A 23,566-nucleotide genomic window follows, 5' to 3' on the forward strand; every position below is an offset into this window, starting at 1 on the left:
CACACGTACAAACTTTCACTCACCTAACAGATGGCTGCAGATCCAGAGCAGAAGAAAGTAGTAGTGCTCCATATGTTTGCTGGTGCATGTATGCATGACTGCTGTGAGTGTGTTTGAGGTGGACTGAGGCAAAGAAACTCAGTGGAAAGCCGTGTTAAAGATCCCACTCTGATTGACTGCAACTCTTAGTTAAAGCGCTGCCTGTATCTCAGAGAAGTAGGAGGGGACTACAGCTGTAGACAGAGGAGGTCCACATCTGCAGACAACAGGCAGGAATATTTCCTAAGATGACCCATGTGAAGGTAGGGAAAAATACTTATTGTGAATCTACAGTATAGCGCTATAGATATTGCCATTTAGATGATGAGCAAAATTACAGTATATGAACAAACGAATATCAATCGTCACTGTCAATGGCAAGGCGTCACTATTTCCTAAACCAGTGATTCCCAACCAGTGTGAGCATGAGAGATCATCAAATACCAAGAGTCCTACTTGAGTTAGATTTTTCACATCGCACACCTGCTCTAAGTAATATGCAGTGAACCTTGGCTAATGGAGCTACTGTATGAAACACTCAACACTGCATCGCCACATTGAGACAAAGCTGCTTGAATTAAACGACAAGCTGTGCCTAGCCAATCTGAGGATGAATTGCACTGTGTGAAATCGGTCCCTAGTACAAAAAAAAATGTCGGGGTCACTGAATTTTCCAAAGATTTAAATGAGTCAAGTGAAAATATCAGTAAATCAGCATCGCTACAGCCTACGCTCGTCGCAAATGTTAAGTGTTCTGTCTGACTCAAGCTAATCACCATGTTCCAACCACAACCTAATCAGAGTATTAACAGTGGAACACAAACGTGGGCTTTGTATGTTACCTCATACCCTGGCAGTTAGACCATCCAGTCCTAACTACAAAATGTATAATGATCCTACTTAGGGAATAATGCAAACTCCATGTACATTAGTTTCCCTGAAATGCTTTTGTGGTCATTTTATATATCATCTTGTCTAAATATACATCTTTTCTTGCAAAGGTTTTGTGGAAAGCCCTCCACCTCATGGAATTTAATTGAATATGTCAATACCTAGTAAACTAATGAAACGATTGCTGTTTGAACACTCTTTAAGACACATACCCCACAATGAGTTATCTTTTGTCATTGTGATCATGCTAACTCTTATAGTAATGTTTGACAGCTTTTTTTTTCTTTTTTATTTGGAACACATACAGTACACATTCCACAAGGCCAATCTTACATGTTCAAATGAACAATTAGCAAAGTGAACATCACAACTACCAAGACTTTAGTTTTACTTAAGAGGCCTAAAGCTCCTGCTTTTTAAGCTTATAAGCTTCCACTGCCATACAATAAATATCACCGATCAGGTTCCTTGAAACTAAATAGTGAGTCAAGTACAATATGTCAACGCAATTAATTAGAATGAGATATAAACACCATCCATCCATCCATCCATTTTCTGTACCGCTTATCCTCACTAGGATCGCGGGTGTGCTTCCCAGTCCTCTGTCAGAAATCTTGCGAGGAGTATCTGATCGAAGCAAATTTACGGTGGTATAATTAGCTTTCCACTTATGTATTATGGCCCCAACCGTGCTCACTGGAATGTTCAGAAGCTTAGATATGCGCCTGTAACCAATGTTGTTGTTACATTTTGCAACAGTTACTTCATGATGGTCTTGAGACAGCTCTCTTCTCTTACAAATCATGACATGTGTCTTGACTCACACCTTGACAAAGAGACCTTTTTTCAGGCCATCAATTAGGACTGAACCAGCTGATATGCATTTGCACTGACAAGGGGCTGGATTGCTGTTTGATTATTGATAGATTTTAGGTGTTGTCTTGGCTTTCCATGCCTTTTTGCACCTCCCTTTCTCCATGTGTTCAATACTTTTTCCTTGTGTCATTTCACATTTTTACACACAACTTCATTTCTGATCTTATTTTGTTCTACATTCTTTGTATGTATGGATTACTTGGGTTGTTCGCAACATCTGGTGAAAGTTTCAGGTCTATGGCACCTTTGGAAGTATATTTAGTGAGAAAAATTGTGACGTTTTAAATACTTATTTCAGCCGCTGTATAGACAAACAACCATTCACACTCACATTCACACCTACGGGCAATTTAGAGTCCTCAATTAACCTAGCATGCATGTTTTGGGTATGTGGGAGGAAACCGGAGTACCCGGAGAAAACCCACGCAGGCACAGGGAGAACATGGAAACTCCATAGTAATGTACAATTAACAATGGCATTATACTTGTCTTCATGAGTCCTGAAAGTAAAACTGCATGGTACAAGGTAAGCACGAGTGCGCATGGGGCAGTATTGCTTCACATCAGAGCTTGTAAAAAGCAGAGCTGATTAAACTCAAGTAGAGTAAATATTCCTAAATTTGAGTGTAGTTCAAGGGGTTGAATGGATTGTTTATAATTAAAACATAAAAGCATTCTTCATCAACAAAAAATGTTACATAATAATGATTGTTGTCATCTTTTGTGGAGAGAGTCCCCCAGAGCTTGCAAGACAGACGATAATTTGGATAAAAACTTTCAAAGTCAACTGCTGTAAATGACGGCCATGTGCCAGTACCATTCGAGGATCTGTCAGTGATCAGAGAGAACAGTAAGCAATTCTTCCTATTGTCTTTCTGCAAAACCAAAGTTGCCTTGAAGATTTTGAGGTTGCTGTTACGACATGGCCACTGGGGGATACTAGATTGAGGGATTTTAATATTTTCTACATAGAATTGTAAACAGGCGGCACGGTGGCCGACTGGTTAGATCGTCAGCCTCACAGTTCTGAGGACCCGGGTTCAATCCACGGCCCCGCCTGTGTGGAGTTTGCATTTTCTCCCCGTGCCTGCCTGGGTTTTCTCCGGGCACTCCAGGTTTCCTCCCACATCCCAAAAACATGCAATAATTGGAGACTCTAAATTGCCTGTAAGTGTGAATGTGTGTGCGAAGGGTTGATTGTTTGTATGTGCCCTGCGATTGGCTGGCAACCAGTTCAGGGTGTACCCCGCCTCCTGCCCGATGACAGCTGGGATAGGCTCCAGCACACCCGCGACCCTAGTGAGGATAAGCGGCTCAGAAAATGGATGAATGGATGGAATTGTAAACAACCCAGTCTAGCCAAAGTGCCAATATAAACTGTAGGGTAAACTGAAATCAACATTGAAAAGGAGGGGTACTTACCTCACCTTTCCCGACCGTCTCCAACACCAAACCACAACTGCAAGCGATTACCTCAATCGCTCTGGATCATCTGTTTGAGTGCGATATACGACTGTCTCCTCAGGAGAGAACGGTAGCTTTATCCAGACACCAGACAAGTCTTCCAGGATCAAATGCAAAGAAGCAAAGTACTAATCCCCATCAGAGTTCAGGGTGGACGCACGCCTCATGTTGAGGCGCGGCATATATTACCTGTAAAAATGTTACAAGTCTGAGACCTCCAAGCCTTCTGTCAGTAGTTTTGACTGCTTCTGACTATTTTTTTTTTCATCACTTAAACATTAGTTCTACATTGAAGAATAGGTAAGCGGGTGAGCCATATAGATGTTTGACAGCAGTTTGTAGATTTAGAATTTTCAGTGCTTCTGGAATTATAATCATTACTGTGGAAGGGGAGTGCTTTTTGAATTTTTTTTCAACAAGAAGTAGTATTCTTAATGTGAGTCTAATCTTGAAAGGAAGGAGTACACAAATAAACCAATCAAAATGCATCACTCATCCACTCCACAATGGCTTTGCTATGTGTAGGTTGAAACCAGTCACAAAATCACATAATGTGAATTCTTTCTGCCATTGTTGAAATACAAATTGGTGGACCGTGCATCGCTCATGACAATGTAACTGTAGTTTGACAGAACAAAGACAAATAATCTGCCTCCACCATTACAAACGGAAACATATTCTTTGTCCTGATTGAAAACAAGAATAATAGTATTATAACCATTACTGGTAGCATTTAAAGGGAATGGGATCTAATTCAACCAATCAGCAAGGAAGAAGATTCACCTTTCCACTCATGGATCAGCAAATTGGAAAAGAAATAATGAAGCTTCTCCCGCAGAGTAAATGAAATCTCTCAAAAGTTTATAAATTAATTTCATGTACTAAATCAATGGATTTACCAATCCCCAAATGGGAAGAAGACATCTCCATGTCTGCTAACCGTAGCTACTGGATAGAGATTTGTAACAATGCGTTTAGAATGACAAAAAACACAAATCTACAGTTTATACAATATAAAGTGCTCCATAGAACACACTTTACTTAGTACACTATGCATAAAATGGCCTTCTCTCCAGCTAATATATGCGCACAATTCACCAAAAATACCCCAAACACCTATTTTCATGCTATATGGGAATGTACACCAATTCAAATGCTTTTGGTCTTCGGTTATACAAAAACTCTCGTATATTTTAAACTGCAGTATTCCACTTTCCCCAAGATTGTGCATAGTTGGCGACTTAAGCGTAATTGACCTCCCTAATAAATATTCACAATCATTACTTTTCGCGTTAGCGACCGCTAAGAAAACAATTCTATTAAACTGGAAAAACAAACAAGCTATTAACATCAATCAGTGGCTAAATCTCATCATAGAATATATTGCGTTAGAAAAAATGTCAGCAGAACAAAAATAATCAATTATACATATACCTAGATAGCTGGTCACCTTTCCTCAACATACTCAATCTAGACTCTCGATTTCTTTGTCTGAGTAGGGTGCCATTTGACATTTAACAATAGCAAGACTATTTTCATAGGTGTTAAAGTAAATAATGGAATTCTATATTATTTGTTGTCGAGGTTGTTGTTGTTTTATTATTATTCAATTTATTTCTTTTCCTTTTTATTTTCACACATTTTAAATCAGTTTGCATAGTGAAAAGACACATGCATACTGTGGGGATCTTCTCCTCTTGTCCCTGTGTTTGCTGTTCCGGAGTCTATGGGGGCGGGGCTTTTTTCACTCATTCTTGATCTCGGGGGTGGGGGGAACCACTGGAGCGACCTCCTGGGGAGTATTGGTGGTGTGATGGTGACTCGCCCATTTTCTGTAGGTGATGGGGCGGTGCCGGCCGGCACCTGCCTGGGTCCCCCGCTCTGGCTGCTGGTGGGGGCGCTCCTAGGGCCTGCTTCTTCCTCTTCTCTCCGTTCCTTGCATCCTGCTGCGGTTGCCTCTTCCTCTTCCCGTGAGGGAGCCGGGCGGTCCCCTGCGGGCTGTGGGGCCTGCTGTGGGGTTCTTTTCCCTACCTGGATTGGGGGGGTCCACCTCCCACACTCAGCTGCTGGTAGTGGGTGCTGACGGGAATGTGAGGCCCAGGGTCGGTGCTGCGGGTCTTGGTGGGGTGGCCCTCTTTGTCGGTGGTTGTCCGGCCTAATGGAGCCATGCCTCTTAATCGCTCACTTAGCACACACTCACACCACTCACCACCCTGGATCCCTCGGTGTGGGACGTGTCCTGTTGCTGCTCTCGGGTGGACCCCTGGGCCTTATCCCTCCCCTTGATTGAACGGGTGAGGTCCTCAGCCCCCGCGGTGCGGCCACAGCAATTACAGGACACTTCTGTCAGTCTTTGTGCATGTAAAACAGTATCAATTCACTTGCATGTATCCGCAGACACACACCCCTAGGAGTCTTTCACTAGGTGTGGGGTCACACACTTACTGCGACAAATAACTCATGAATATGCAAATCGCTTGTGTATCCCCTCACTTATACTCTCGTCCTGTAGACTTTTATAGTTTACATAATTAATCCCACCACACTTCAGTTGTGCAGCCGTGTTCACGACCCTTGTCCTGCATGCGTCTTCTCCTGTCCTTGTCCTGTTCTGTCTTGTCCTGTCCTTCCCTCACAGGGTGTAGGACTACAGCCCCATGCCCCATGTTTCATTGTTGTAGATAATGTAATGATTTACTTCTCTCATCATGTTTACAATTAGTGCTTTGTCTTTGTTTCTCTCTCCCTTCCAGAAACTTAGTTCTTTTCGACTGATCAAGTCTGACTCTTAATAAACCTCAATTATAATACTAAGAAACCACAGCGAAGCTTAAAAACACTGTTGTGACACAGTAAAACTGTTCCGGCATAAAATGGATACAGATTTTCCATTCTGCTAGACCTAACAGCCGAACAGGACAAAAAAAAAAAAAAAAAAAAAAGGAAGAGCACATTCAGAGTTACCTCCCTGTGCCAACTGCTGTACTGATACTGGCCCCAGTATTTGTTACCTTTAATGGCTACAATCCCATATCCTGTTTGTCAAAAGTCACGTCCAATTTCTTTCTGCCAGTGATAGAAATTTAGAAATCATCCTTCAGACAAATACAGTAACTACACACTGGAGTAGATTGCCGCCAGTGGGGATGTTACTTTCCATAAATCACAGCCAAGAAAGACAGGATGAAACAATGAAGGATTTTTATGAAACTCCATCAAACAAGGTTTTGGATCGGCCTCATCTACTGTGAGGACAGCCGGAAGAGATTACTAATCCAGCAGGTGGCCCTGAATATTCATCTGGAGAAAGTGTTTGAGGGTGTGTAAGGACACCTGCAGAGACATTAGTCCACAGCTAGGTATTGTTATTTCAATTAAACAGTAATGTAAATCAAACAATGACAGGATAAAAAATATGCTTTTCATTGGACAGAGATAATATTGAAGAAGGCGATAACAGAGTACCAGATTATCATGTGGGTTGCATTCCAAAGTACTGAATCATCAACTGAAAGTTTGTATGCTGACTTTCAAATAAATAAAATGCAGATCAGTAGCACTGCTGTAGCCGGAATAAAGAAATTAATATTAAATCATCTTTCAGGAATGGGATGAAGTAGTTGACCACTGTTGAGGTTACACAAATCAGTTCATGGAGAGTGGAAGTCGGTAACGGGAATATGACTGACAGGGTGCCGGCTAAGAGGAATTCAGTGGTTTCATGGCCACCATACAGGCATATTTCACCTCTGCATCATGTGGATTGGATTTTAACAAGTTGTGTTTGTTCCTGTATTGATATATATTTATACATATTTGTTACTTCTCGTACTTCTATTATTAGTGTAGTAGTTCTCGTACTTTAAATATGATATATATATATATATATATATATATCCATCCATCCATCCATTTTCTGAGCCACTTATCCTCACAAGGGTCGCGGGAGTGCTGGAGCCTATCCCAGCTATCTTCGGGCAGGAGGCGGGGTACACCCTGAACAGGTTACAAGCCAATCGCAGGGCACACATAAACAATCAACCATTCGCACACACATTCACACTTACAGGCAATTTAGAGTCTTCAATTAACCTACCACGCATGTTTTGGGGAAGTGGGAGGAAACCGGAGTACCTGGAGAAAACCCACGCAGGCACGGGGAGAACATGCAAACTCCACACAGGAGGGGCCGGAAATTGAACCCTGGTCCTCAGAACTGTGAGGCAGACGCTCTAACCAGTCATCCACCCCAATTTCATTGAAGTTGGGATGTCTAAAACATAAATAAATACATACCTTTGAATCTATATTCAGTTAAATACACTACGAAGACAAGATACTCAATGTTCAAACCGATGAACATTTTTTTTTTTTAAATATTCTCTCATTTTGACGGCACGGTGGACGACTGGTTAACACATCTGGCTCACAGTTCTGAATTTCGGGGTTCAAATCTGACCTCAGCTGTTTGGAGTTTGCATATTCTCCCCGTGTCTGCGTGGGTTTTCTCTGGGTACTTCGGTTGCCTCCCACATCCCAAAAACATGTATGGTAGGTTGATTGAAGACTCTAAATTGCCCGTAGGTGTGAATGTAAGTGTGAATATTTGTTTGTCTATATGTGCCCTGCGATTGGCTGAAGACTCTAAATTGCCCGTAGGTGTGAATGTGAATGGTTGTTTGTCTATATGTGCCCTGCGATTGGCTGATGACCAGTTCAGTGTTTACCGCGCCTCTCGCACACCCCCGCCCCTAATGAGGATAAGCGGTACGGAAAATGGATGGATGGATTCTCTCATTTTGAATTTGATGTGTGCAGCATGTTTCAAAAAAGCTGGGACAAGGGTAACAAAAGACTGGCGAGGTTAAGGAATGCTCAAAAAAAAAAATACCTTTTTGGAACATTCCACAGGTGAACAGGTTAATTGGAAACAGGTAAGTGTTATGATTGGGTATAAAGAAGTGTGTGCGTTTGTGTGTGTGTGTGTGTGTGCGTGTGTGTTTGTGTGTGAGTGTGTGAACAAATAGTCCAACAGCATAAATCATGGATGGCAGTGAATTTTCTACAGCTCAACCCGGACAAAACAGAGGATTTAGTTATCGGTTATTTAAAACCTCACAATGTGTTAAATACCTAGGTGTAATTTTTTACTTATTTTTATTCCAAACATCAACAATGAAACTAATATAGATTGTTACCATTTTAAGAATCTAGGCTTGATCTGCTCCTTTCTCTCTCAGGCTAACACAGAGGTGTTGATGCAAGCTTTTATCTCCTGTCGTTTAGACTATTGCAATGCACTGCTCTCTAGTCTTCCCCAAAAGAACATCTCCGCTTTACAAGTACTCCAGAACTCAGCTGCCCATGTGCTGATGAAGACCAGAGGGCGGGATCACATTACACCAATTTTAAGATCGCTGCAATGGCTCCCCATGTGTTTCAGGAAAGATTTTAGGGTTCTTTTATGAGTTTTTAAATGTCTTAATGGTCTTGGGCCATCATACCTATCTGATATGCTTTTATCTTATCAACCTTCACGGCTCTTGAGGTCCTCTGGCAGTGGCCTTTTAATCATTCCAAAAACTCGAACAAAAACATGGAGAGGCTGCATTCACTCATTATGGCCCGCACCTCCGGAATAGCCTACCACAGGACATTAGAAACGCAGAGACTATTGATGCTTTTAAAGGAAGGCCCAAGACTCACCTATTTGGTTTAGCTTTGAACTGATTTACTCACTTTTATTTTAATCATTCCACTTATTTATCAATTTACCCATTTATTCATTACTTATTTTACTCCTTTATCTGTTTATCTATACCTGTTATATTTTTTTATTGTCCTTTATATGGTCTCTTATTGTCCATTAGTTTTTAGTTTCTATCCTGTTCTTTTGTTTTCTTAGTCTTCTTAAATTCTACTCCAGTGTCTCCTCATGGGAGCCTCCACGCCGGGAGGTGTGGTTCGGTCTGTCGACGGGGATGTCATCCTGCAGCCTCACGGGGCCGGGAGGGCTGGGGGTCTCTGCACAAGGTGGGGAGTGCCAACCAGTCTTCCGTCTTGTGTGGTTTCTGTGGTGGCATCCTCTATGGTTGCAAGCTGTGGCACCTCTCGGTGTGGACGGCCCCCAAAGGTTGTCTTTGCTAGCCTGGATCCTCAGTGCCTTGCCATGTCTCAATCCTGTCTCTATACTATCTTTGTACTGTTAGTCAATTGTTCCTGTATATGTGAATGTGTGTGTGTGTTCGTATGGGTGTGTCTGCATTTCTCTGTGGGGATGGGAGGGGTGTTTTTTCTCTTCATCCTGCTATTTCAATTGTCTCTGTGAGGGACTTTGAGTTCCATTCTTTGTGTATGAAAAGTGCTATATGAATAAAATTTGATTGATTGATCGATTGATATCTCTGCACATAAGCGACAAGGCCAAATAAAAACATTGAATGCCCATGACCGTCGATCCCTCAGGTGGCACTGCATTAAAAACCGGGATCATCGTGTAAAGGATATTGCCATGTGGGCTCAGGAACACTTAAAAAAAAAAACATGGTCAGTTAACACAGCTCGTCGCAACATCTACAAATGCAAGTCAAAACTCTACCATGCAAAGCAAAAGCCGTATATCAACAACACCCAAAAACGCCGCCAGCTTCTCTGGGGTCAAGTTCATCTAAGATGGACTGACGCAAAGTGGAAAAGTGTGCTGTGGTCAGACGAGTCCACATTTCAATTGTTTTTGGGAATCATGGATGTCGTGTCCGCCAGGCCAAAGAGGAAAAGGATCATCTGGATTGTTATCAGTGCAAAGTTCAAAAGCCAGCATCTGTGATGGGTTGGGGGTGTGTTACTGCCCATAACATGGGTAACTTGCACATCTGTGAAGGCACCATCAATGCTGAAAGGTGCATACAGGTTTTGGAGCAACATATGCTGTCATCCAAGCAACGACTTTTTCAGGGATGTCCATGCTTATTTCAACAGCGTGGCTTTGTAGTGTGTGAGTACTAGACTAGCCTTCCAGGAGTCCAGAACTGTCTCCCATTGAAAATGTGTGGTGCATTATGAAGCACTAAATTAGAAAACGAAGACCCCGACCTGTTGAGCAACTGAAGTTGTACATCAAGGAAGAATGGGAAAGAATTCCACCTACAAAACTTCAACAATTAGTGTTCTCAGTTCCCAAACATTTATTGAGTGTTGTAAAAAGGAAAGGTGATGTAATCCAGTGGCAGTGGTGTCAGTAGGTCTATTTTAGGGGACTTCAACCCCCCTATAACATTCTTAAGCGCCCCTAAATTTATTTATTTTTTTAATGAAAAAAGTACCAACAATTTCAACATAAAATAGCCAGAAAATTAGTTCAAATATCGCTCAGGGCGTCCAGATATACAATCGCTAATGTTTGGGGGTATGTCGATCAGCAATACTTATTTTTAAGTGGTCCGGTCCAATCGGGTTCGACTTTTTCAAGCAGTGTGCAGCAAGCTTAACCGAAAATTAAGTTAGGAACAGCTGGCGAAGGGGGGTTCACTCACTGCTATGTTCCGACAAAAGTGGGTGGTGTACGGCAGGCTCGCTCAGGGTGTCCAGCTATTGATGCTTTATATACAGTCTATTGTACTTGATCACGTTTCTTAGACCATAAAAAGATAGATTCACAGTGACGGAAGAAGCGGGTTGCTATAGAGAGAGGATGTATGCGAGAATAAAAGTGAAAGTGTGGATATTTTAAAGGCATCTCACTGAGTGTACCCAGCGTGTACGTACTGCGTTCGCGTACATTTGCGTTTTCAATCGACAGGCACATTACACATTATGAATATAGTAAATCAATCTTTATCCAACAATATGTCAAAGCTTACAATTATTTGCAACATACATTCAACAAAATAGGAAAACTAAAACTACTGTGGGAAAACGCACAGAATTTATTAAAGCCTATCGAAACAGACTGGCCAGCAAGAAAAAAGGCGGTTTTTTGGTTCTGCTGCATGCGCTTCTCTCCCCCACCTGTAGCGTGAACTTTTATGTATTACAATATCGCAATATATCATTTTATTGATACAACACTGTTTCAGGCAAAGTTGTTTTTTAAGTGCTCCATAAAGTTGAGTTGAGTTAAAAAAAATATTAATCAAAATGCAGAAAAAGGCGGCACGTTGCCGACTGGTTAGAGCGTCAGCCTCACAGTTCTGAGGAGCAGGGTTCAATCCCCGGCCCCGCCTGTGTGGAGTTTGTATGTTCTCCCCGTGCCTGCGTGGGTTTTCTCCGGGCACTCCGGTTTCCTCCCACTTCCCAAAAACATGCATGCATTGGAGACTCTAAATTGCCCGTAGGTGTGAATATGAGTGCAAATGGTTGTTTGTTTGTATGTGCCCTGCGATTGGCTGGCAACCGGTTCAGGGTGTACCCCGCCTCCTACCCCATGATAGCTGGGATAGGCTCCAGCACGCCCGCGACCCTAGTGTGGCGAAGCGGCTCAGAAAATGGATGGATGGATGGATGCAGAAAAACACAATAAGCACACTTTCCTTTAAAGTTGAGATTCATTTTATTTCCAGGCTAAATCATGACCAAGTGTTTTTATTTCCGCAGCACTTCATTTGGTTTTAAAATGGTCATTTTTACCATTATCAGGCATAATTTCACGAAATGCTTTCTATAAGGATCATTAAATAAAAAGGATGATTAATATTTAGTGACCTGAGGATACTAATATGAAATCCATATGAATTTAGGAGTGAGGTATAATATGTCAATTGATTAATGGATTGGATCAGACACAAATTTGATATCTAACTTTATTTGGCACGCTGGCACACAGCTCGGTTCTGGGTAAATCTTCATCCATCCATTTTCTATAGTGCGCATTAGGATCGTGGGTGAGCAGGAACATATCCTGACATTGGACCAGAGGCGGGGACACACTGGACTGGTCACCAGCATGTTGCAGGGCACATCAAGACAAACTATTCACACTCACAGTCACACCTATGGACAATTAGATTTCAATTAATCTAAGATACATGTTTTTGCAATGTGGGAGGGAGCCGGAGTATCCAGAGATGCATGAAAACAAAAACATGAAAAAGGGAAAGAAATTCAAATTCAATCCCGAATCTCAGAACTGTGAGGCTGTGGCATTATTTCACCATGTCACCTGGGTTAATTTCTGTCAGAGAAAAACAATTATTGAGGGGCCAATAAAATCTCAGTTGCTGCAGGCTTCTGGGAAATCCATATCTACAGTACATATGAAGTGAAAACATTGAAGAGCAACATAGAGAGAATGAGAAAGGTAAATGTTTCTGTCTGAGTTTGAATGAGTCATTTTTACTTTTCCAGATCTCTGGCAGGTTGACTTGTGCCAGTAGAAATAGTGGGGAACTAGACTTTTATGGAAATTTAAAGCCGCACGGACGTCAATGGAACGCGACAGAGATCACACATTCATGATCAGGGCACCATCATGTCTCGGGCCTCCAAGCTCAGACAGAAATTCATGATGCTATTGTTGAATCAACATCAAAAGCTTTTTATGTTTTTAGATTGAGTTACGTTTATGGCCAATGTGCACATACAGTACATTAATCAATATCGAAAGGCATGAAGAGACGCTTGCACCAGATTTAGCAAAAAGCTAAACACACAAGGTGCAATAATTCTTACACAGTGTTGCTGATTTTCTAACTTGATGTTGTTTGTAAATGAAATTTTAGGTTCTTCTTCTTCTTCTTATTCCTCCTCTTCTTAATATTCAAGAAGTCAGTGTGAATCATATCCTGGTCTTCTTTGCTATAGCAGACATAATATAAAACTAAATATGAAACATATGTCCACACTGATCTTATACAAGCCATTCCCTTGTCTTTTTGCTTTCCAGGGCAAATATGTTGAAAAAAAATAAAATAAATGTCACCACATTCATTTATCCAATTATGCTGCTCATAGCAGATGCTTAGGTCATGCCGTCATGTGGTTTAACATAAACGTATGCTTTAGTCATGCCTTCATCATTGGGAACACACTTCTCACATCAACTCACACATCTTCTTTCGTTGCATTTTGATGAGGCAGATGGAAAAATTGTCGGAGTTTTTTTTTGTCCTTTTGGAGTTCAATGGAAAACCAAACAGTCTAGAATATTCTGCACACAAAGATTAAGTGCAAATCCTAGACTTTTTATATGTAATATTTAGGACAACACTTCAATCCTCCAAAGTGAATGCCTGTGTGAGCCATTCTCTGTTGCTTTACACCCTCACAGCTGGCACTGGCCAAAATTAAGATTGAATGTTTGTTTTTGTACCACACTTGGCAGTTCGCTTGATATAGAGAAGACATCTTTGCAAATTGTATTTTTCAAATAATTATTTAATCTGGCAAACAGAGGTAGTTGTAATCTTTGGGGTGCCGTTTGTAAAGGTGCTCACGCCAAAAATTACAGCAACATTTTGTCACATTTAGCTTCAAAACGTGTTTAAAACACTGGTGTGAATTTTCGAAAGTAATTTTTCTGCACATTTGGAACAATATTTGTCAATTTAATAGTTTAATCCAAATATTAAATGTTACACCTAAATTTCAAATGTAAATGTTAAACATATATTTAAATGTTAAATATCTAAGTATAAATCTTAATTATAAATGTCAAATATGTAAATTTAAATGTAAAACTGAAAACTAAATGTTTATATATCATATAAATGTTTATTCATATATATGAATCGATATGTCTCATCATTGGGAACACACTTACACTATATGTCATGCTTCCCGGCTTCAACATTCATCGAGCGGACCGCGACATGGAATCATCGGGGAAAACAAAGGGCGGCGGGATATGCCTCCATATCAACGAAAAATGGTGTACGGACGTCACGGTGCTCAGCACACACTGCAACCCGCATTTGGAGTCGCTGTTTTTGAACTGTAAACCATTCTACTCGCCACGTGAGTTTGCATCGTTCATACTGGCTGGAGTCTATATTACGCCTCAAGCTAACACGAACGCCGCATTGCTAACGCTCGCCGAACAAGTCAACGAAATTGAAAAAAAACACCCGGACTCACCCCTCATTATTCTCGGGGACTTTAACAAAGCTAAACTCAACCATGAACTCCCTAAATACAAGCAGCACATCGACTGTCCTACCAGGGAAAATAATACTTTAGACCACTGCTACACTACGGTAAAAAACGCATACCGTGCTATACCTCGTGCAGCCCTGGGCTCGTCTGATCACTGCTTAATTCACTTAATACCGACGTACAGGCAAGAACTTAAATGTGCGAAGCCTACAGTGAAAACAGTCAAAAAGTGGACCAATGAAGCCAAGATGGAACTTCAAAGCTGTTTAGACTGCACAGACTGGAGTGTCTTTGAAAATTCAGCTGGCAGCCTGGATGAATATACGGACACTGTCACATCCTATATCAGTTTCTGTGAAGAGGTTTGTGTACCAACAAAATCATTTCGCACATTCAACAACAACAAGCCGTGGTTCACTGCTAAACTTAAGCAGCTCCGCCAAGCTAAGGAGGACGTATATCAGAGCGGGGACAGGGCCCTGTATAATCGAGCTAGAAACCAGCTTACTAAAGAAATTAACATTGCAGAGAGGATCTATGCAGCAAAGTTGGAAAAACAGTTTAGCGCAAACGACTCTAAATCAGTCTGGCATGCATTCCAATCGCTGACTAATTACAAGCGACGATCCCCCCCAAACTGAGAACAATAGCACACAAGCCAACGACTTGAATACCTTCTACTGCAGATTTGAAAAGGACAGTTTCACACCACACACCCACCCGGCCGCACCCGCGACCACAACCACACCTCTGACTTCTGCGTTAACCATCCATGAACAGGAGGTGAGACGCATCTCCAAACAACAGAAGATTAACAAAGCGGCAGGACCGGACCATGTGTCCCCATCCTGCCTCAAAGTCTGCGCGGACCAGCTCGCTCCAGTCTTCAGTCAGATCTTCAACAGATCTTTGGAAATGTGCGAAGTTCCATCCTGTTATAAACGCGCCACCATCATTCCAGTCCCCAAGAAACCTGCAATCTCTGGTCTGAATGACTACAGGCCTGTCGCTTTGACATCTGTGGTCATTAAGTCCTTTGAACGTCTCGTGCTAGACCACCTCAAGAGTGTCACAGGTCCCCTGCTGGACCCCCTGCAGTTTGCCTACCAAGCGAACAGGTCTGCGGATGATGCAGTCAACATGGGACTGCACTTCATCCTAGAACACCTCGACAGTGCAGGGACCTACGCGAGGATCCTGTTCATGGACTTCAGCTCAGCGTTCAACACCATCATCCCTGAACTCCTTTCAACCAAGCTTCTCCAGCTCAGCGTCTCACCTGCCATCTGCCAGTGGATTTACAGCTTTCTGACGGGCAGGACACAGCAGGTCAGGCTGGGGGAGGCCACCTCATCCACACGCAGCATCAGCACTGGGGCGCCCCAAGGTTGTGTCCTCTCTCCGTTGCTCTTCTCTCTGTACACGAACGACTGCACCTCAGCGAACCCGACTGTCAAATTCCTGAAGTTTGCAGATGACACCACTGTCATCGGCCTCATCAAGGACGGTGACGAGTCTGCATATCGACAGGAAGCGGAGCGGCTGGAGCTGTGGTGCGGCCGACACAACCTGGAGCTGAACACGCTCAAGACTGTAGAGATGATCGTGGACTTCAGGAGGCATCCTTCGCCACAGCTGCCCCTCACGTTGTCCAGCTGCCTTGTGTCAACCGTCGAGACCTTCAAGTTCCTGGGAATTACAATCTCTCAGGACTTGAAGTGGGCGACCAACATCAACTCCATCCTCAAAAAGGCCCAGCAGAGGATGTACTTCCTGCGGCTTCTGAGAAAGCACGGCCTGCCACCGGAGCTGCTGAGACAGTTCTACACAGCGGTCATCGAATCAGTCCTGTCTTCTTCCATCACAGTCTGGTTTGGTGCTGCTACAAAAAAGGACAAACTCCGACTGCAACGGACAATCAAAACTGCTGAAAGGATTGTCAGTACCCCCCTACCCACCCTTGAGGACTTGCACACTGCCAGAACTAAGACAAGAGCGTGCAAAATCCTCTCGGACCCTCTGCATCCCGGTCACTACCGATCTACTACTACCGATCAATACTACTACCGATCAATACAAACTAGAACTAGCAGAGATTCCAACAGCTTCTTCCCTCTTGCAATCAACTTCTTAAACTCCTAACCTACAATTCCATTACAACATGCTGGCAATTTTTTTACTTGAGTTCATTGTCACATTTCTGTGGGGCCAATTATGTATTACTCGTGCACTCACTGTAGTTGTCTCGCCATGCTGCACTATTTGCATATACTGGCCACTCATGCCAGAGTAGCATCTGCTCCATTTGCACACTGATTGAGGAGTATCTGTAACATTTGCACAACCAACATTGTCCCAGATGATCGCACTACTCGTCACTTTAAACCGCATACAGTCCTTGAAGTCTCAGCGCCCTTTGCACAATGGTCATTGCACCGGACTATTGCAATATTAGTCATTCGAACTGCTCTAAGTGCTAGAGGACTCTGCATCTTTTTGCACAATTGTTTTTTGTCAATGTCTTTATGTCTCCAAAGTGTTCTGCAAATTGACTGTCTGTTGTACTAGAGCGGCTCCAACTACCGGAGAGAGATTCCTTGTGCGTTTTGGACATACTTGGCAAATAAAGATGATTCTGATTCTGATTCTGATTCTGATTCCAGCCGGATACCCAGTCCATTCCGTGTTTGTTCTGTACACTTTGATGAAGGTAAGCTTTAATGCTTAGAAACATTAGAAAATGCATCTTACATAATGTCCATACAGTACATATCTGAATTTTCAATATTTATGTTTTATTTCAGTCATCTTCAGTAATGGTTTTTATGGTTTTATGCATAGAAAGAATAGCACAGATGCATTATTTGCCTTGAGGGTGTAGTACAGAGAAGGTCAGAAGGAGCTACATTGTGTCTTTGTAGAGCTAGAGAAAGCCTATGACAGAGTACCCAGAGAGGAACTGTGGTACTGCATGCGGAAGTCTGGAGTGGCAGAGAAGTATGTTAGAATAATACAGGACATGTACGAGGGCAGCAGAACAGCGGTGAGGTGTGCTGTAGGTGTGACAGACGAATTTAAGGTGGAGGTGGGATTGCATCAGGGATCAGCCCTGAGCCCCTCCCTGTTTGCAGTGGTGATGCATAGTCTGACAGATGAGGTTAGACTGGAATCCCCGTGGACCATGATGTTTGCAGATGACATTATGATCTGAAGTGAAAGCAGGGAGCAGGTGGAGGAACAGTTAGAAAGATGGAGGTATGCACTGGAAAGCAGAGGAATGAAGATTAGCCGAAGTAAGACAGAATATATGTGCATGAATGATTGGGATGGTTGGAGAAGAGTGAGGCTACAGGGAGAAGAGATAGCAAGGGTGGAGGACATGAAATACTTGGGCTCAACCGTCCAGAGCAATGGTGAGTGTGGTCAGGAAGTGAAGAAACGGGTCCAAGCAGGTTGGAACGGGTGGAGGAAGGTGTCAGGTGTGTTATGTGACAGAAGAGTTTCTGCTGGGATGAAGGGCAAAGTCTATAAAACAGTGGTGAGGCCTGCCATGATGTACGGATTAGAGACAGTGGCACTGAAGAGACACAGTTAGATGTTTTGGAGACAAAGTTAGAGAGAGCAGACTTCCATGGTTTGGACACGTCTAGAGGAGAGAGGGTGAGTATATTGGTAGAAAGATGATGAGGATGGAGCTGCCAGGCAAGAGAGCTAGAGGAAGACCAAAGAGAAGGTTGATGGATGTTGTGAGGGAAGACATGAGGGCAGTTTGTGTTCGAGAGGAGGATGCAGGAGATAGGCTTACATGGAAAAGGATCACGCGCTGTGGCGACCCCTAAAGGGACAAGCTGAAAGGAAAAGAAGAAACAGTCAAGGTTTTATTTCTGCTTTTATTTGCACGCAATTTGGCGCTGAGAGATGTTTGAATTGTGTACCGATCATAGTTATTTATGACAGCCACTTTGTCATCGTGTCATCTTTGGCACTGCATCCAAAATTTCTCTGTACTCAGTGAACTCTCTAGCCCTCGTCATAAAGAGGTCATCTCAAGAGGTTGAAATTTTTATATTGTAGCTGCTTAAAAACTGATTATGGTTGTAGAGAAAAAAACAAAAACAACAACATACGAGAACAAACATGAGTCAGTGTACTAGTTTTTCCGTTTCAAGCCTAGTGTAACCTCCTGATCTCGACCTCCAACATGACGGACAAACAAATACCGATCATATGATTAAAAACTATCTATAGCCAAGATCCCCTCCTTGAGCCGTCACCTTGTCGTGGTGGAGGGGTTTGTGTGTCCCAGTGATCCTAGGAGCTAAGTTGTCTGGGGCTTTATGCCCCTGGCAGGGTCACCCATGACAAACAGGTCCTAGGTGAGGGACCAGACAAAGCACGGCTCAAAGACCCCTAATGATGACGACAACCAATGGACTTCGTTTTCCCTTGCCCGGACGCGGGTCACCGGGGCCCCCCACTGGAGCCAGGCCTGGTGGTGGGGCTCGAAGGCGAGCGCCTGGTGGCCGGGCCTGCACCCATGGGGCCCGGCCGGGCACTGCCCGAAAGGGTAACGTGGGTCCCCCTTCCCATGGGCTCACCACCTGTGGGAGGGGCCATAGGGGTCGGGTGCAGTGTGAGCTGGGCGGTGGCCGAAGGCGGGGACCTTGGCGATCCGATCCCCGGCTACAGAAGCTGGCTCTAGGGACGTGGAATGTCACCTCTCTGCCAGGGAAGGAGCCCGAGCTGGTGTGTGAGGTCGAGAATTTCCGACTAGATATAGTCGGACTCGCCTCCACACACAGCTTGGGCTCTGGTACCAGTCCTCTCGAGAGGAGTTGGACTCTCTTCCACTCTGGAGTTGCCCACGGTGAGAGGCGCCGAGCAGGTGTGGGTATACTTATTGCCCCCCGGCTCGGCACCTGTACGTTGGGGTTCACCCCGGTGGACGAGAGGGTAGCCTCCCTCCGCCTTCGGGTGGGGGGACAGGTCCTGACTGTTGTTTGTGCCTATGCACCAAATAGCAGTTCAGAGTACCCACCCTTTTTGGAGTCCTTGGAGGGGGTGCTGGAGAGCGCCCCCGCTGGGGACTCCATTGTTCTGTTGGGGGACTTCAATGCTCACGTGGGCAATGACAGTGAGACCTGGAAGGGCGTGATTGGGAGGAACAGCCTCGCCGATCAGAACCCGAGCGGTGTTCTGTTATTGGACTTCTGTGCTCGTCACGGATTGTCCATAACGAACACCATGTTCAAGCATAAGGGTGTCCACATGTGCACTTGGCACCAGGACATCCTAGGTCGCAGTTCGATGATCGACTTTGTGGTCGTGTCATCGGACTTGCGGCCACATGTCTTGGACATTCGGGTGAAGAGAGGGGCGGAGCTGTCAACTAATCACCACCTGGTGGTGAGTTGGCTCCGATGGTGGGGGAAGATGCCGGTCCGACGTGGCAGGCCCAAACGTATTGTGAGGGTCTGCTGGGAACGTCTGGCAGAATCCCCTGTCAGAAGGAGTTTCAACTCCCACCTCCGACAGAACTTTGCTCATGTTCCGGGGGAGGCTGGGGACATCGAGTCCGAGTGGACCATGTTCCACGCCTCCATTGCTGAGGCGGCCGACCAGAGCTGTGGCCGTAAGGTGGTCGGTGCCTGTCGTGGCGGCAATCCCCGAACCCGTTGGTGGACACCAACGGTGAGGGATGCCATCAAGCTGAAGAAGGAGTCCTATTGGGCCTTTTTGGCCTGTGGGACTCCTGAGGCAGCTGATGGGTACCGGGTGGCCAAGCAGAATGCAGCTCTGGTGGTCGCTGAAGCAAAAACTCGTGTATGGAAGGAGTTCGGTGAGGCCATGGAGAAAGACTTCCGGACGGCTTCGAGGAAATACTTGTCCACCATCCGACGTCTCAGGAGAGGAAAGCAGTGCACCACCAACACTGTGTATAGTGGGGATGGGGCGCTGCTGACCTCGACTCGGTGGGGAGAATACTTCGAAGACCTCCTCAATTCCACCGACACGCCTTCCCATGAGGAAGCAGAGTGTGGGTTCTCTGAGGCGGGCTCTCCTATCTCTGGGTTAGAGGTCACAGAGGTAGTTAAAAAGCTCCTCGGTGGCAGGGCCCCGGGGTTGGATGAGATTCGCCCGGAGTTCTTAAAGGCTCTGGATGTTGTGGGGCTGTCCTGGTTGACACGCCTCTGCAACATCGCGTGGACATCAGGGACAGTGCCTCTGGATTGGCAGACTGGGGTGGTGGTCCCCCTTTTTAAGAAGGGGGACCGGAGGGTGTGTTCCAACTACAGGGGGATCACACTGCTCAGCCTCCCTGGTAAGGTCTATTCAGGGGTGCTGGAGAGGAGGGTCCGTCGGGAAGTCGAATCTCAAATTCAGGAGGAGCAATGTGGTTTTCGTCCTGGCCGTGGAACAGTGGACCAGGGTCCTCGAGGGTGCATGGGAGTTCGCCCAACCAGTCTACATGTGTTTTGTGGACTTGGAGAAGGCGTTCGACTGTGTCCCTCGGGGAGTACTGTGGAAGGTGCTTCAGGAGTATGGGGTACCGAACCCCCTGATATGGGCTGTTCGGTCCCTGTACGACCGGAGTCAGAGTTTGGTCCGCATATCCGGCAGTAAGTCGGACTCGTTCCCGGTGAGGGTTGGACTCCGCCAAGGCTGCCCTTTGTCGCCGATTCTGTTCATAACTTTTATGGACAGAATTTCTAGAAGCAGCCAAGGCGAAGAGGGGGTCCGGTTTGGTGGCCACAGTATTGCATCTCTGCTTTTTGCTGATGATGTGGTTCTGTTGGCTTCATCAAGCCGTGAGCTCCAACTCTCACTGGAGCAGTTTGCAGCCGAGTGTGAAGCGGCTGGGATGAGAATCAGCACCTCCAAATCTGAGACCATGGTCCTCAGTCGGAAAAGGGTGGCATGCCCTCTCCGGGTCGGGGATGAGATCCTGCCCCAAGTGGAGGAGTTCAAGTATCTTGGGGTCTTGTTCACGAGCGAGGGAAGAATGGAACGGGAGATCGACAGACGGATCGGTGCAGCGTCTGCAGTGATGCGGACTTTGTATCGGTCCGTTGTGGTAAAGAAGGAGCTAAGCCGAAAAGCGAAGCTCTCAATTTACCGGTCGATCTTCGTTCCTACCCTCACCTATGGTCATGAGCTGTGGGTCGTGACCGAAAGAACGCGGCCGAAATGAGTTTCCTCCACAGGGTGTCCGGGCTCTCCCTTAGAGATAGGGTAAGAAGCTCGGTCATCCGGGAGGATCTCAGAGTAGAGCCGCTGCTCCTCCGCATTGAGAGGAGCCAGATGAGGTGGCTGGGGCATCTGATTCGGATGCCTCCCGGACGCCTCTCTGGTGAAGTGTTCCGGGCACGTCCCACCGGGAGGAGACCCCGGGGACGACCCAGGACACGCTGGAGAGACTACGTCCTTCGGCTGGCCTGGGAACGCCTCGGGATCCCTCCGGAAGAGCTGGATGAAGTGGCTGGGGAGAGGGAAGTCTGGGCGTCCCTGCTAAAGCTACTGCCCCCGCGACCCGACCCAGATAAGCGGTAGAAAATGGATGGATGGATATAGCCAAGATTAATTTGTGCTCTCAATCTATGTTTACACTATGATACCAGCAGCCAAGCCAGCCCCGTTTGCCCAAAATGTAGTACTTCGTGGAATTTTGGAAAATGTATTCAAGTCTTGTCACAGTCGATCACGGTATCAATGATGGGCCTTGGGGAACTGTGCTGCTGAGCCCTGGAGGTCCAAAGGCCCACTACGATACGGCCCACGGTCTACCCCAGATGTCAGTCCGCTACGTTACCACACAGCGTAGCATATTCGGTTGGGATCCTTTATGTTTCTCACGTTCTGATCAAGGTCTGTCACATTTTCCACGTTCTATCAAGACTTTTTACAGATATAACATGGCCACCGGGCAGATCAGAGCACATTTCAAATTTCTTGTGTGTCTTGCAACATACGGTACTTGGCCAATAAAGTTGATTCTGATTTGCACCCAGGGTATAAAATGAAGGCATGAAAGCAGTACAGTGCCAATTATTAATTCTGAATGGGAGAACACCCTTCACTTATACTGCAAACTTTAAAAATGTCATTGAAATGACCTGCTAAGCATATTAATCAAAGCTACAGCATATGTGCTTATACTTTGAAAGGGACAACACGTAAAAATAATAGTTTACTCGAGTTCATATAAATTTAGACATGACACAGCCATAGAAATGTTAAATGTGTAATAGGAGATGGATATTTGTGGGATGTATGTCTGGAATGGGTGAAACGACCTTGCCAGGGACCTCTTATTACCAGTGATCCCGGCCCCATTGTCAGACGCGCCAGGACACGGGAGATTTCTGAAATGTGAGTGTGCTACAAAAACACAGACCTCAAATGCTTAGAGACCAAGAAACAGAAGCTGTACTCAGTAGCTTGTTTGGCTAACAAATAAGGTATTACTGAAGGAAAAGAAAAAAAAAGAGCGAGCTTTCTGTCATACCTTTTTTATACACGGGATTTCAAACCTACTCACCGAACTATTATCAGTACTGCTTATTATGTTCTGGGTCAGAGGAAGCCTGACGTAAGGTGAGAGGCAGGGTACATCCTGGACTGATCATCAGCCAATCACTGCACTGACACAAAGAGACAGACAACCATTCACACTCACATTCACCTCTATGGGCAATTTAATCTCCTCAGTGAACCCAACATACAGTATACTTTATGTTTTTCGGACTGTGGCAAAAAGACCCATTTATCCATCCGTCCATTCGAAGCACCGCTTATCCTGTTCAGGGTCACGGAGCGCTGGAGCCTATCCCAGCTGACTTTGGGCAAAAACCTAATCATAGGAATTGAGTTGGATATTGGAGAAAAAGTTATGTGACAGGAAAACGTCAATGTGCCTCCAACAATTCCACAGTCAAATACTACTGTGCAGATTACAGTACTTCACTTTACAACATTGGTTTTTAATGTTGTACTTTGATTTATCGACTTTATCTGTCAAGCAATCCTGAGGGCGAGCTGTTTAGAGCCAAATATTTTTTTAAAAACTGCAATTAGCCCTTAAAATGATGCATGACAATGGATTAGTTTTCATCACAAACCCTGGAGTTGTCGTGAGAAAGGCTGAGCCATTCAGTACAGACACGCTGGATTTGCGCACACATCAAGCAAAAGAACATCAGAAAGAAGT

General features: G+C 44.8%; 2 protein-coding genes across 2 annotated transcripts in view; one reads left to right on the forward strand and one right to left on the reverse strand.

Moving 5' to 3' along the window:
• itga11a (integrin, alpha 11a) overlaps window positions 1-172 on the reverse strand; it is a 71,429-nt gene extending 71,257 nt beyond the window's left edge. Inside the window, exon 1 of the mRNA XM_061670402.1 lies at window positions 24-172. Within this exon, the coding sequence (XP_061526386.1) occupies window positions 24-96 (73 nt within the window). The 5' untranslated portion in view covers window positions 97-172. The remainder of the gene's footprint in view (window positions 1-23) is intronic.
• Window positions 173-240: 68 nt separating this feature from the next.
• coro2ba (coronin, actin binding protein, 2Ba) overlaps window positions 241-23,566 on the forward strand; it is a 70,448-nt gene continuing 47,122 nt past the window's right edge. The window contains exon 1 of the mRNA XM_061670404.1: window positions 241-302. The gene's annotated coding sequence lies outside the window, so the exon portion shown is untranslated. The remainder of the gene's footprint in view (window positions 303-23,566) is intronic.

The sequence above is a fragment of the Phycodurus eques genome, chromosome 2 (genome assembly GCF_024500275.1).
Source record: "Phycodurus eques isolate BA_2022a chromosome 2, UOR_Pequ_1.1, whole genome shotgun sequence".
Lineage (NCBI taxonomy): Eukaryota > Metazoa > Chordata > Actinopteri > Syngnathiformes > Syngnathidae > Phycodurus > Phycodurus eques.